At 41.8% G+C, this 16,757-nt stretch overlaps 1 protein-coding gene across 4 annotated transcripts in view; it reads right to left on the bottom strand.

Moving 5' to 3' along the window:
* LOC133127078 (catenin delta-2-like) overlaps positions 1–16,757 on the bottom strand; it is a 256,199-nt gene that overhangs the window by 161,216 nt on the left and 78,226 nt on the right. For all 4 annotated transcript variants that reach the window (XM_061239702.1, XM_061239704.1, XM_061239703.1 and 1 more), the window contains one exon: positions 12,728–12,840. In XM_061239702.1, coding sequence (XP_061095686.1) covers positions 12,728–12,840 — 113 coding nt within the window. The remainder of the gene's footprint in view (positions 1–12,727; positions 12,841–16,757) is intronic.

Genomic DNA, 16,757 nt, shown 5'->3' with positions numbered 1-16,757 from the left:
ACTGACTGCTGTTCTGGTTCTCTGTCACTGTCAGCATCGTAGACCCTCTGAAGGCTCTCTGGCCGTGTGCAGGTGGCAGAGCCACGGCAGGTTACACCGAAGGATAGGCCACTTGGTGGAAAAGTGACAGGGGCATCTATCAGTGGGACAGACTGACGCTTTGGTCAGCGGGAGCTCTATTGCAAGGTTGCGAAACGCTTCCATTATGATTTAATTATCGAACACTCTGCCACGCTAGCTGACCTGACGCGGTGGCACCGGGCTGACTCAGAGAATAAATACCAGCTCTGGCAGTACACACGAGGGAGCCAAGCAAGGGGTGCTTAATGAATAAAATGATACCGCTGGACACCTTTCTGTCAACAGGGTCCTATTTATTTTCCACAAATTGCATAAATTCCAGCCCAGCTCCCTGCTGACTTTCTAAAGATCCGTTTTGAATTTGTGTCCTCCTTATGTAACCCCTGACAGGTTGAACATGAATAATAATACTTTTTTTTTATATAGTAGTCAATATGGTGTCAGTCAGTGAACTAAACTGGACTGCCCAGAATGCACTCTGATCTACCACATTTTACCTGGAAGGACGCAGGGTCATGTCCTTTACGAGTCAAAATTTATTTGCACAATTATGTAAAATAATGTAAAATATAAAATTTGTCCTGTTCTACAGTCACCCTGTGGATGTTTGTGGGCCCATCCCATAAAAACAAACCAAACACAAACTACGTGACACCTATGGCCTTCGTGCAGTATCCCAGGGGTGACTCTGCACTGGATATCCATCCAGTCAAACTTTATCCAACCTGGTTTTCTTGCCTTTTTAACAGAGTTGCTGTACAATTCAAGTTTCTTATGAGGTTAGTCAAAACATACCTTTAATTACAGTTGTGCAATTTATGCAGCACTATACTGAAAGAGACACAGATCCTACGCTTTCCAAACATGCAATTAACAAGTAAAATAATCCAGAGGCACCAATTACATTGAGTAAACTGAACTTAATCCTGAGTGAATAATGTCACACAACTGTGGGACCAATACACCAATACACACAGCAATTTCTGCACATCGATTATCCCGCAGGGAAGAAAGAAAGCCTGCGCATTAATGTGTTCGTCTTTATTCTGCATTTCCTATTTCCAAACACGTTTCCAGCCATAACATCAAAAGGTGTGATTAATCTACATGTGTTGCGCAAACAAATAGTCAATACATTGCAATCAGTGTTTGTGAGAACATGAATAGCACTCTTTTATGCTTGCAGGGCATCTAGGGTCAGCATTGATAGCTGTAATTTACTCAAACAGTGAGGCCAGAGTTCTGCGCAGCTGGCACTACACACTGTAACAGGGAATTACACCGCTAGACAAGACTGCTTTCCATGCCATAAATCAAAGGAACTCGCGATGCCATCGATGGGAAACGCCTTTAATTATGTTACTGTTTTCCCAAAAGAATTATATGCGAGATTTATGGCCAATAAGAGGCGCTTTGCCTGACGCATTTTTCTTTTACACAGCGCTATGTGCACTATTCACCCTCGTCATCAGGCTTCGGATGTGCCGTTTACAAAAGCTTGTCCCAGTTTGCCATGAAGGACACAAACAAGGCTCACAAACGCACACATATTTATTTATTAAACCTTCAGTAAATGATTTTTGGCACAATCATTTGTAATAAGAGCACATATCTGTTTATGAATAATGAAAAGCAATATGCAATATGCAATACCATTCATTACTGTACCAACACATATTGTAAAGAACAGGCACATAAAGAACAGGCATAGTTCTCTAAAGGAGCTTTGTATTAGAATTCTTGAGAGATGTGCACATCAGGTTAACTGCCATACGTTTCTGACTGGAATCCAAGTACTTATTTGAGCTAGGCTTGGCTGAGGTCTACAGAGCTAAACTGGAGTTAGGCTGGCACTGTTCAGCTTTATTCAAGGCCCACTGTGAGACGGATCAGCCACCAAATCAATATGCTCCCTGTTTACACACTAACTGTACCATGAAACCTAGACCGCTGGCTCAGTCAGCCAGCAGACAACCCCTAATCAGCCTAATATCCTTTCAACTGGGCCCCTGCCTCGTGGAAAAAACCCTGGATGGGTTGTTTTCCACTGCCTCGTTACTCAAAACGACCCATCCATGAGTTAAATGGCACAAGTCTTTAACCTTGCCAACTGTGTTTATCAGTGGGAAGGGTCTTGCAGATTGTATCTCATTCTGTGCTTTGAAAAGCTGTGGCTAGCTCTGACAGGAAGGCAAACAGACCCATGAGGGGTTTTTACTCTACCGGCAGCACCCAGCATCCCCTATTACTCTGTCTAACTGAAAGAAGAAGCACAGACCAACCAGGGCTTAACATATGCTGACATCTGCCCTACAGAGTGATCCATGGATCAGCCTTCAGATGTGGCAACAGAGGCCTTTCACTAACACCACTAACTCTGCTTGGGGAAGGAGTAGCAATGATAAATCAACGCAGCTTCCCCATGGCTGACTCAGAGACAAACACGAGCAATTTTCCCAATCTCTCTCCTTTCCACACCCTGTTCCTTTCGCCCTGAAGTAAAATTCCCCATTAACACTGGCAGAGCAGGCAATTATGAGGCCGGCACCATTCCATAGAAGCAGAATATTTAAAGCTTATGAATCATGCTATTTTTGGTATGCACGACACAAACCAGTACATGCATTGATTGTTTATGTGGTATTTTGTTGACGTACAAATAGCATATAGCTCGCAATTTATAACAATGAAAGCAAACAGAAAAAACCTAACTGAGCAGTAAGTTTACACATCGTACATTATGGCCTGGGCATGGAAGATTAACATTATAGGCCTACTGTTGATGTTCTGTTATCCTTGGACATAAAGTCTATCTTATAAAAATACTCTGTCCTTATAATAGGCTATGCTGTCTATTCACCCCATGGTCTATGCATAATTGAAAATCCTTGGGTCTGTGCATCTCCAAGGCAGTGAAATTGTAATGGCTTTAACAATATAATTGTACTAGTAACGCTATTCTTATATTGAACATAAAGCTGCACTAAGTTATTAGGGTCCCAGCTGAGATCGTGGAAGAAGTTGCTGTTTTATATTCACTGCATGGTAACTGACATATATGCTATTACACAAAGAATGACTTTAACAGAATGTGACAAATGCAAGGACATGGAGTCAAGCTGATATTCTTGACTCATGCTCCAAATGAACTGTGTGTCGCCAAGTAAACCAACCTCTCAAATACCGGAAATGTACTGCTAAAAAAAAGAAATGCAAACAACTGCCATTACAAACACATTTGAAGTCGTGGTGCAATTTTAACATCGAGGAATTCACTTCCGTACAATACTACACAATGCAGATTCACAGCACGCTATTGTCCAAATTGAGCAAAATTGCGTCGCCTCTGCCTTGAAGCAGTTTGCCCTATATGCTAAAAATATGGAAAGGGAAAACTGGCAGCGAAACTGTCTGGACAGCTTTTCCTTAATGTTCTCTCAGTGTGCTCCACACACAGCGTTTAGAGACAGCATCTCGCGCTCCAGGGAGAGAGCTGGATCTTACGCGGCGCACAGCCTAAAGCCGCGTGAGCAGGTGTTTCAGTGGAACACCTAGCGGCTCCCACACAATATGGTCTCATTGCACACAATTCATTAAACAGGCCACCCTGCCAAACAGGCCAATGGTGACCAGAAGACAGCAGGCCACCCTGCCACCATGACAACAGGCCAATGGTGACCAGAAGACAGCAGGCCACCCTGCCACCATGACAACAGGCCAATGGTGACCAGAAGACAGCAGGCCACCCTGCCACCATGACAACAGGCCAATGGTGAGCCAAAGACAGCACCTCAGGGAGCAGTACTGTCTGTCGTAATACCTCACACTGAGAAGCCCTGCAGACCAGGAAACACTGCCATACAAACAGTCCTCACCTAAGCATCCTTCCTGAAATGCAAATGTGTATGTTAATACAGACTAGCCTTTCACAGGTATGCCTTCAGGGGAAATCCACTAGCTTATTTCAATGAAGCAGAATACTTTTTACACCATCCCTGCATAATGTTCAAGCCACAGGATATGCTATAAGCAATGCTATAAGCGCGGGCGTAAATGTTCCAAGTAACAGGAGACTGACACTCTGCCTCACAGACCTTCAGGAAGTCTGTGGTTGCTGTAATGATGACAAAGCAAAGCAGGAAGAACACATGATTTCAGCAAAAGTGCACACACAGGGTACTGCTGGAAAGGGACATGCATGACTACCATGCACTTGTAAAAGGCACATATAGATGAATCCAAGGTTTTTGAGACGGGTGCGTGGGGGTTGGACCCGAAATGCACGACTCAGAAACAATAGTAATATAAAGACCCCTCAGGGCTTTATTCGGGACGAATCCCAGGAGAGTAGTCAACACAAGCAAAGTCCATACACGTAGATCCAGCCAAACAAAAAGTAAACAAACAAAAAGCACGGTGCCGAGGGAAGAGGCAAACTCGTAGTCGGTAGACGTGCAGGGAGGTCCGGTAGCAGGAGAGCTGTCAGCGGGGCAGATGAACAGACGGACGGCAGGCAGAGGCGTAGTCGTGGACGAAGCGGGAGTCGAAACCATGAAACAATCAGCGAAGCAAAAGTACAAAAACGGTAGGCAAGGACGAAGTCAAAAAACAAACGATGGTCACAAAACAGAAATCAATAAACAATGGTCGGTAAACAGGCGTGGATCGTAACGTGTAATCAAACAGAAAATAATGCTCAAGAGTTGCGTGGTAAACAGAGGCAGACAATTTCGCAGTGAACAGTTGCGCGACTGGGCTATAAATGCAGGTGTAGACAGGTGTAGACAATTAGTTAGAGCGTAGCAAGGAAATGGAAAACAGGTGCGATGGATGACAAGTTTAACAAGGAGATTAGTAATCGTTAGTAATAAACCTATCCTGCCCTAGCATTAGTAAATTAGTAAATGACATGCACGAGAAACGTAAGGTAACATGAACACATGATTAGTCTTGTTAGTTTCTACCCAATCCTGATCTAGCGTTAGTAGTTTTAGTAAATAGACAAATAGAAACACTAGGGGAGTGAAGGACAGAACGAGAGAGAGAGAGAGAGAGAGAAAAGGCGGAACGCAAGGTTTGCGGAAAAACATGTAAAAGTGTATGCATAACAACGACCAGTTAACGTAACAATAAACATGCATCGAAACATAACACAAAGCGAAACTAAGACGATAATCACTCAACATAACCAGGTAATATAATCGTAACGAAACATAACTAGACATGACGAGAAAATAAATCGTAACAAGAAATAAACTAAACAACATGACGAACCTAGACTAACATAATACATGATAAGACACTACGAGACTAAGACAACATGAATAAACATAAATCAACATAAAACATGGTGAGACAGACCTGAAACGTGACAGTTTTATTCCCAATAAACTTGAAATGTGATGCTACATAGTGCCTCTATTAGCTGTGTGTGTGTGTGTGTGTGTGTGTGTGTGTGTGTGTGCGTGTACATGTGCATGTGTTGTGTGTGTGTGTTGAACAACACACCATAATTTTAAGATGACGATTGAAGGAGACATATATGGATTCTACATCCACATACGTTTCACCCCCACCAAGTATGAATGTTTAATTGGTACAGTATGCAATGTATATTATGCAAAATAGGTCATGAGGAACTTGAAGTCCCTGTGCTGTCAGAAATATAAGCTTTTTTCATGTTATTTGTACAGCAAGGGGATAACGCCAGCTATGTTTTAGAGTACCTAATTAATTGATTCAGTCAGTAATTTATTTCCTTATTTTCATGCAGTAAATAATAAGCAGCTTGAGTATATCCCCTGCTTGAGAAGCCATTTTAAACAAAGATGCTAAAGTTCTTAAAGCAGCGTGTCACTCGGAATAATGCTCATGACACACACACACACACACACACACACACACCTCATCAGACTTAGATAGACAGATCATTGCACTCAATGCACTGTACAGTGATGAGGGGGAAACTCGCCGTGACCACCACCAATGTGTAGCACCCACCTGACTGATGCATGGTAGGAGCTGGGTGCATGACCATCATGCAGAAAACAGCATTCAGCATTCTACCATGAAGAGAATCAGTCATATGGCAAGTGCATACCTACTCACTCCCCTAACAAAGCGATATTAATAAAGATCATTGCAGGATACCTTCCAACCAAAGCTAAATTATTCATATTTAAGAATAACACTAAGCAATTGTGCAGAGAATGCCTTTGTCTTGAATACTGAGACCTGCACCATACATATTATCACATTAAAAAAGACCAATAGCATGCAGAGCAGCTCACTCACACGTGTAATATAAGAGCCGCTTGGACAGATATAAACCAATACCCATTTGATCTTATTTACAATTTCCCATCTTTAACATTTAACTATAACTCATTATGAATGAGCAGGATAAAGCACTATCCCAAAACCAATGCAGAGTCCCGTTCTGTTTTACTGTAATATCTACTACATGCTTCTCATGACGCTATGTGCACACCATTTTGCCTCTGGATTTGCAGGCAGCAGAGTAATAGGCATGACAAACAGTAGAGTCTGTGGATCTAATTCAGAGATGACCTTTAACGACGCAGCTACACATCAGCGGCACACTCCAGCAGCAGTGGCAAACCCTCAGCTGCAGTACCGCTATCGACCATTAGAGGACACACTTTCACTCCCCCGAGTTTACATGCAGCATGGGAAATCTGTTTACATGGGTTTGAAGGTTTCTGCATATTTCGGTAAGAATTATCAACAACATATGTTACTTTAGGGGTGTCATGATTGTTTATGATATCAATATGTTTCACATAGACATTCATTTCATATACAGTATTTCTGTAAAAAGAATATTTTTTTTACAATTTAAATGCACACAATTTATTCATGAATAAAGTAAATGCTAGCAAAAGAGACCAATCAAAATTATTCTTAAATGTATATGTTATTGTTTTATATATGTATGATAGTCAGTACAGAATGGATGCTATTTCCATGCATCAATGACAAGAACATCTTAATGTCTTCTGCGTGGTGATTTTTTAAAATCTGTTTTTGGAACATTTTAGCGTGACCTGTAATAAACAGGATTAACAGGGTAAAATACATATCTGCAAGCCTTTTATGACACAACACATTGTAAACCATAATAAAGCATAAATACATTCGCTGCGCTGTCTTTTGTTGGTACGATAGTGTGGCATCTCCTTTTACACTTTGGAAGATTTAGACGCTTTTCAGGAACACAGATTTGTTGGGATTCATTTTGCTAATGATTATTGGTAAATGTGTTTACTGTGACTAAACAGGCTTGCTGCTCTGGGTGTAGACATGCGCAGGAATTATTTAGTACATTAAGCTCCATATTGTGATTTTTCTTTCTCTCTGCAAGTGTGATTTTCATTTCAACAATATGTATGGACATTAGTATTATACATATAAATGTGAAATAATATGTATTGCTGAATGAACAACACATAGAAGACAAGAGTCTGGTGTATTATATAATTTTAACTATGCCCTGTACTGAGAGGTTATTGTGTGGAATGGCGAGTGTGAAGGCGTCAGCAGGTTGAAACCAAAAGAAATGTTTACACCCCAAGGCCCTTGTTCACCAACATTTGTATGCACATAACTTATAACATAAGCTAGAATGTTTGATCACTGGATGAATCAATCATGAGTAAGAGGATGAACTGCAGGGTTTAAGTCGACTGAAAAGTAGGTTGTGAACTGCCCTGCGATTTTGAACACATGCTGTAAACCCACTTTTAAGTTCAGAATGAAACATTCACCGCAAACCATAATTAACAGGAAAAAAAGGGAATAATATTCCGTTTCCAAGACTACCTGACATGTACTAATCAAGGAACATTTAAAAATACTAAATCATTACACGGAGCTACGCAAGGAAATGAAGAATGACATTTTATAAGAAACCAGGAAAAAATGAGCGAATTCATTTGGTAAATCATGACCAATGCGGTTCCGACACTTCTGAGACACAGATTTATTACAACATCAACAAATATTGTAACTGCGTTATGGCACGATGGATGACAAAATGTACTACGTTAGGGAGCATTCCTTTAGATACTGCAACGCGAAATGAATGGCTCTAATTATGGATTTCATCTTCACAAAACAAACAAAGATAACAGAAGTTGTTTTTGACAATCGAAAGAGGGTATCATCACTCCACAATCCATTGTGCCTGCAGCCACATTAACATACTTGCTGTGTGGGGGTTTTTGTCCATTACATTATCTGAAAATAATGACAAATTGACTGTCTAGCAAGCAGACTGCTTTCATCCTTCACCTCATCAAAACTGGCTTGCTCATCCAGCCAGCACTACCTTCATTCCAGCACAAGGAAATAGGCAGAGCCTGAACTGGGTATATCATGGGTATATCATGTAAGAAGTCTACAGGATTTATTTTTACTGAATGTTATTTTGTGTAAATAAATCAATACAGACTCTTAGTAGGTTCTATGAACATGGTTTTAGCATTTAATATCTGGTAAGTCTTAGCAAAAACAAAAATTTGCTAACTTGATTCTCAGCACGCTATTGCTAAATTCTGCTAAACTTTACCTCCATGGATTGCTGAACTTTAGACACAACAGGGATTTCAATATATCTGGAAAGAAATGAATGAATCTCTGCAAATCACAAACCGTGGCCAATGGCAGGCTACATACTACAAGAGAACCCACACCATAAAAGTGATTCACACTCAAACACGCTTCACTCCAACTGACTAATTGGATACTGACAAGTAGGCTCACTAGGTGAGAAACACAATTTTGGCAAACATGGAGCTCCAGTAATTATTGCTAAAGACTTACAATGCACAGTGGCCGGTCATAAAGCAATCTAAACCGGAGACTTAGGCAATGACTCACAATTTGTTATTTATATGAAGATGGCTTTGTTTTTTATCTGAAGAGAATTGTTAATTGTCCTACAATGGTTTTAGTTAAGTTTTTTGTTTGTTTGTTTTTCAGGATATCCACGTCCAAGACCTAAACAGCTGCCTTATTCATTTTCTTAAGAAGGAACACAAAAAGACCTGCCCTGCCTTCATGTTTTTTGCTTTTTTTCAGACAGGGATAAAGCTGGGGTTATTGCAACAGAGGGGATGCCATGGTGGGGATGAAGCCGCCACCTGCATGGCTGATACAGTCACCCTATAGCCTGTGCCATACAGTCACCCTATAGCCTGTGTCATACAGTCACCCTACAGCCTGTGCCATACAGTCACCATATAGCCTGTGTCACATGCAGTCACCATATAGCCTGTGCCATACAGTCACCCTACAGCCTGTGCCATACAGTCACCCTACAGCCTGTGTCACATGCAGTCACCCTATAGCCTGTGCCATACAGTCACCCTATAGCCTGTGCCATACAGTCACCCTATAGCCTGTGTCACATGCAGTCACCCCATAGCCTGTGCCATACAGTCACCATATAGCCTGTGTCACATACAGTCACCATATAGCCTGTGTCACATACAGTCACCCCATAGCCTGTGCCATACAGTCACCATATAGCCTGTGTCACATGCAGTCACCCTATAGCCTGTGCCATACAGTCACCCTATAGCCTGTGCCATACAGTCACCCTACAGCCTGTGTCACATGCAGTCACCCTATAGCCTGTGCCATACAGTCACCCTACAGCCTGTGTCATACAGTCACCCTACATCCTGTGCCATACAGTCACCCTACAGCCTGTGTCACATGCAGTCACCCTATAGCCTGTGTCACATACAGTCACCCTATAGCCTGTGTCATACAGTCACCCTACAGCCTGTGCCATACAGTCACCCTACAGCCTGTGTCACATGCAGTCACCCTACATCCTGTGTCATACAGTCACCATATAGCCTGTGTCACATGCAGTCACCCTATAGCCTGTGTCACATGCAGTCACCCTATAGCCTGTGTCACATGCAGTCACCATATAGTCTGTGTCACATATCTCACCACAGCAGCCTTCAGAAGAATAAGCATAGCAGCAGGGAGTGTTTTGATCCTCTATCTTTTTCTCCAGAAAGGCCCATTCATGTCAGCAGCCATGAAGCCCACAGAGGAAAGTTGGGTTGCGCTCCCTCAAAAGGTGCCCTGTTCCTCTGAAAGTAGACATGACGGATGAGAGGCGTCCGTGGCTGGATCAGGGAGAGGCTGGAGATAAGCAGGCGGCGTGTGACAAGGCGACGCAGCCACCTGTGATCTCTGACGGCTCTCCCGCCACGCGGCTCCCTCACACCGCCACGCAGCGCGCAGCCCACTGACAGACATGGTGCTGCAGCCATTCCTCCTCCAGGGGTGATGTGCTTGTTCAGGGACCAGACGTGAAAGCAAACGGTTCAAAGCGGGGCGCCACTGTTGTGCTTCTGAGCAATGTCATTGAAAGTCACATTTTATAATGTATAGTTTAGTATAGTTATTCTCCAGAAAATATCTAGTTACATGGCTGAATTTAAAGCTATTCTGTATTAGAATTTGTCCCAAAAAAAACCAGATATAAAATGACAAACTATATAAAAAATATATAAAAAGAAAAGTCGAAAGAGTGGAAAATTGCATACATCTGATTATGTCCAGAGCACCCAGGCAAAAACAGTGTAATAGACCTAGTTTAGATTTTCAATGTGAACTGACTCTTTAGGCAGTTAACAGCTAATTATCTAGATACCTATTAAGATAGTGAAACCAAATTAGAACATTAATCAGTAATCCCGAAAGGACATGGATAACAAAGTAAATAAAGTAAACAAACCAATTCATAGAATGGTTCAACAGTTCATGACCCATAAATTGAAATACTTCTCCACATATCTTTCCATAAATTTATAAAACTGCTAATGAATAGCTTATGAAAAGGGTCAACATAATGATGTCCCACGATTAAGGATTCATCAATTATATACTGCTCATCTAAAATGGAGGCAGACTCAAGAGGAAAATGGGAGTTCATGTAGAGGTACAGAAGGAACTGTGAAATGCAGGCCTTCTCAAAGCAGAACCTGTGAATGTGTCTCCTACTCACACAGGCTGTTTGCTGAAACGCAACATAACAAATTTCCATCATTTCAAAGTTTCTGCTGACAATTTACTTTGAGCACAGTTCAGATAGCAAGGCCAGCGTGTAGGACCTTGGTAAGCTCATACTTGTTGACTCGGGTGTGAACCAGCAGTACGGATGGAGAGAATTATGTTCAGCATGCCCTGTTAAGCATTAGCAAATGATGACATATTACAGTAGCTTGCAATTGTGGCTGTTTATGAGCACCTACAGGCTCTAAAACCCCACCAAAGGACACCAATTTACAGCTGGCAGCAATGTGAATTAAACCAAAGTGCTATTAAAGTTTGAAACCTTCAATCTTAAACAACTAATTAAAGAATTGAGACACTGACATTTCTACTCTCTCCTCCCGTTAATGTCATTTCAGTTGTAGGGAAACAATTTGCACCCACTTTTGGCCCTTACAAGGTCACACTGATAATTGGAAAACATAATTAGCCCTTTCAAATAATCTACACCACTGCTTACCCTTTCATTATAATTGCAGTCGCATAGATGCCTTGGAAACAGAGCTGACTTAATTCATTTTTGGGCACAGAGTTTAAGGCAAGCGAACAATGGATGCAGGCAGTGTCTTGTGTCCCCTGGTGACTGAAGAACGTGGCTCCCGGGTCATGGGTCCTTCAACAGATCATGCTGCTTTGCCCTGTCAGTCCCTCTCTGTCTGCCCTGGACGGTGTGCACAGAGAGCCAATGAGCAGGGCTCCCAGTGCCACAGTTCAGGAAAAGGGGCAGGGCATGAGCTTGGCTCAGGTGCTGCTTCCTCATGCACCTAATTCTCTCCCTGGCGAGGCAGCCCGAGACCTGCTCCCCTCATGTGGAAAGCATCCTGGAACCTCCGGTGGCTCCTGGAGCGACAGGCACCCAGCACACCCCCATCCACACTCTGTTCACACGCCACTTCAGCTCTCTCCTACCAGGAGCCAGGGCGTGTAATGTATTCCAACAGGATTGTTCAGGGTGTTCAGTAAATCCCCACAGTATGACACTGCTCCTGCACTCCTCACTCTGCCTTTTTCATCTCTGCTCCTCCAGAGGTTGAGTACCCACTCCTTTCATCGCAACCCATCAACCCGACTCGGAGAATCCGCAAATCAGTGACAGACGGAACAAAAGTCGGCTTGTCTATCAATGCCTTTTCAAAGGACCAGTGATACATGAGTTATCATGAATGTCAACAAAGGTAACATGTAACACACATGCTGTTGCTTTGCTTTGTATATACCATTTCATGAATATAACATTCTGCTTTGTCGTGTATATGATGTATAGAGTGTGTGTGTTTTATTTTATTTTATTTTTATTTTTTTCCATTTCAAAGTAATCCTTGCTAAACCACAACCACGACTGAAATAAGATATTGGACTCTACACAAAGCCTTGTGTTAAAGATAGTGCTTGGGGTTTGGTTCTGCTATTGGTATTATCTAAGACAAGAAGCGAGGTTTATCCCACTGGAGGAGCCACACTATGTGACTAGCGTGAGGCCATGAGGGAAGAGAGCAGGAAGAGGAGAGGGAGGAAGAGGAGGGAGAGCCGCAGAAGCTAACAGTACCTGATGCTGCTCATGCTGCCGGTCTCAGATCCCAGCTTGCATCGCTCCAGCTGGGTGGCCACGATTTGGCGCTCCGCCTCCAGTTCCCGAGTCAGTCTCTCAAACTGCAGCTCCTGTGAGGAGGCGAGAGACAACCTGCATGTCAGCACCACCCCCTCAGCAACACATCCTCACTACACCCCCACCCCCCGAGTTTAAAAGGCCAGCTGGCCATTGGAGACACGGAGAGAGAATCGTATACAGTAAAAACACAGTGAAATCGCAGGAACTCTGGGAGTTCAGGACTCGGTCACATCCCTCTGCTGTTTGTTTGTCAGCTTCTTTGCATTCTGAAAGCTTTTCTTTCGCTGTGAAATGAACAAACTACATTTCAAAAAGGGAGAAATTCACACAAAAAAGCAAACAAACAGGACTGCAATGCTATTTTATGCAAATGCTAAATACATTCAAAATTTCACACCGTCCTACTTATCTATAATGAGCTTGTACATCATGACTAATCTCACCCTCATATAAAATGTACCCAGAGGGAGACAGAAAAATCAAACAGACATGGAACCTAGTCTCCTGGTGATTGGGGAGTCATATTTGAATAGGTTTAACCGAAAAATCCTGGGGAAAGAATATATAGCCCATGCTTCACTCTCATTACTGGCACACATTAAGTAATGCACTAGAGTATAGAAATGCCACTTCAGCCAAGGCGCTGAACGCATGAACAGAATATTACCTGGTTATATCTGTGCAAATACTAACACAAGTGTACTGTAGACCATCTTGGACTGCTTAAAATAGTCAAAATGGTTGATTACTTGAGCCTACATGCAATGCATGTTCATGTTAATGATGATTACATTTTGAAGAAATAAATGTGAACACTTGGGGATATAGGTTCATCTAGAAATGATTGGCATTGGATTGTCCATCACTTGACACTGAAAGCAGCTGGTGCCAGAACTTCGCTGTCAATCATGAGTTAGAGACAACTGATGTAGATCAGGGGATTTCTGATCCAGGGACCCCTACCCAAGCTCAAAGCCATCCAGTGGACCCTCATCATACGTTGAAAAGTGATATATTTTCACAAAACTACAGTACCATCACGGACCCCCTGGTGTTAGATATAGAGGGAGGGGAAATGCAGTAATTGACTCGCAGGAAGGCTCTATTGACCTCTAGTTGAGGGATGACTGAATTTCAGGTGAGAACACTACCTGGTGTCAGGAATAAATCTTGATGCATATACACTGTCAAAATACAGAATCAAGCTTCTGCAGGCTTAAATTGGATTGAAACAAATTATAAACAAATGATATGCATCAAATAATAAATATTGTTATTGTTATTATTAGTGTGGTTGTTATTCTTATTATAGTTAAATATGAATGTGAATATTACAGGTGAAGTGTGTGATTGTGCATACTCTGAAATATGTTGAATGCTACATTAAATCTGCCAAAGTCTCATTTTCAGGTCCCAAACCCAAAGCTGCATAAGCTCCACAGTCAAACTCCTGTTTTTTGCCTTCACTTCACTTCTCAACCCTCCCTTTCTTATACCCCTTCTTTTCTCTATATTCTTATATATGACTTTGAGTACCACTTCAGAATAAAGATCTCCATAGCTCTTTCCAGACATCTCAGTCCTCTCCACACTCTCCTATCCAACCCTATCAAAATGGCCACTTTCCTCCTCTCAACTAACTTCTCTTGCCAAGTTCTCACATGTTGACATATCTCTCCTGCTGATATCACATCGACCAAACACCTGTGCCTTAGACCCCATTTACTCACCTCTTGTCCGGACCATCACACCCAGCATACTCTCATTCATCTCTTCCCTGATATCATCACTGTCCACAGGCAAGGAGATCAGATTCTCGCGCCTGTTGTAGAAACTGACTATGTCTTGTGTAGCATCTTGACTCTGTCTGGGAATGTTGTTACCCAGATCTGATACTGTTGCTTATAATAATCAGATGCCTATTTAAGGTTGATACTATACTGTAATTTACTCCGGATGCAATGTAACAAGTGTGTAACAGTAAATACTATAATGTATAGTACATTAAATGTGTGCCTTTGTGTATGTAATACAGGTAAATGTTGAATATAATACAAGTAATATAATACAAGTCGTTCAGTATACACTGTTTTTACCCATTAAGTCAGATGTATTTTCTTCTTCATGACAACTGAACACTTTTTACATCACCAGAGCTACCCAGAAGAAAGTAAGATTAAACACAGAGCACAACTGTGAGCAGTAAAGCAGAGGGTGCTTTTTGAAGAGAAAACAAAAAGAAAATTCTGTGTAAGATAAACAAAGGGAAAGGATCCTAGAGGGAAAGCAAAGACGCGTGTACAAATGATGTATACACCGGAGAGCAGAGGTGCCCCCCATGCACGGTGGTGGGTTAATCAAAAACAGGGCGTTTTTATCCTGCCTCCTCTCTATGAGGCAAACCCAGTGACAGCAGCTACAGCACCCTGGTGCTTCAGTACACAGAGAAGGTGCTCAAATCATTTCACCAGAGAAAAGGCAGCATAAACGAAGGAACAGGTTGAACAGATGAAAGTTAACAAAGAAAAAAAATTAAAGCAGAATAAGTCACTGAAATGAGTTACCGAGAAGTAACTGAATAAGTGAATAAATGAGCTATAAAAACATAAATGCACAGAGAAAACAGTGCTGTGCAGTGTAAGCCAAAAGTGTACCAAGAGAACCTCTATTAAGTTTAAATTAAAGGTTGAAGAAACCGGATTCAAATTGTAGTAATATTCCCAAGAGTGACAATTGAATGTCTTCTAAGTGTTTCTCTAAAGTTTTGACCCAAATTATAACCATTAAACTGTAATAAACACTATTAGATTATCGCAACCAGCTCAGCTGATAAGGACAGGGTGGGCATGTATGCTGCACACATTAATATTAATATCCATAAAACACAACATATTCAAACCACTCCTTTTCACTGGGTTGTCCCTTACAATGGGGTTCTCCCATGAGTGCGGTCAGGTGCCAAATTATTAAAAAAGGGAGAAAAAGGCACAAGCAGGTTGATGACTGTTACAAACATTGATATTATACAGCCTGTGTGTCCCTTTTCACAACTGATTACTAGTTTTGTGTGTTACTGCGTGTTACTGTGATGTCCGCCTACCATCCAGCATCAACATTTGTAATGTTGTGCACAGGTGGTGGATCAGGCATATGTATAGGTTAAAAAAGCATCAGATGTTTACCTGCTTAGATTGAAACAACTATACAGTTGTGTCAATCTAAGCAGCATACATTAAGCAAGGCTGTACCATTGTCTAGTTAAACCTGCAGATCTTTGAATGTGCAATACCACTGTAACTGTGTCCCCTAACATTAGACTTGATAGCAGTCTCAAACTCCAGGCATTACCCCCAAATAAAGAAAGGCTTTGATTCCACATTTCTAAGCTTGAAAGCTATTCAATTATTGGTAGCTAACAGTACTTAACGATCCATCATGCACCTGGTCTGTGACAACCATGTCTCTAGCAGCAAAGGTTGGGAGGGAGAGAAGGCACTGCACCATGCACCGGAAGTAGTTTTTTAACAAATCTCACAGTTTTTGCAGATACTGTTGGTGAAGTCTTCCTCATGAAAATGGGCACTACAAAATATTAACTGAGGTTGAGGTTATTGCTATATTGCAGTGCCTGTGGGCCTCCAGAAATAAAACCCATTTCTTGCGGGTCTTTTTAATTCTTTGAAAAATAAACATACTGGTTGTCCTGCATCCAGAGAAGGCACATTGGCTAAGGCATTTTTCCAATTTATCTTGCCAGCATAAAAGTGGCAAGAGCATCATTTGCATATTACAAATAGAAAGGGTTTCACTGGTCTTAGCATTTTAGTGAAGTACATTGTACCCAGCTAACCCCTGAAAATCTGGCGTTCAGCCAAGGGGGGAAACAAGCCAATCTTGCCACCAACTTTTCTACATCTTTTTTATATATATTTCTGAGCTGTTTGTGAATGCAATAAAGTATTAAAAC

This window comes from Conger conger, chromosome 4 (assembly GCF_963514075.1).
Source record: "Conger conger chromosome 4, fConCon1.1, whole genome shotgun sequence".
Lineage (NCBI taxonomy): Eukaryota > Metazoa > Chordata > Actinopteri > Anguilliformes > Congridae > Conger > Conger conger.
The sequence above is the reverse complement of the archived record's forward strand: the minus strand, read 5'-3'. Positions and strand labels throughout refer to the sequence as shown.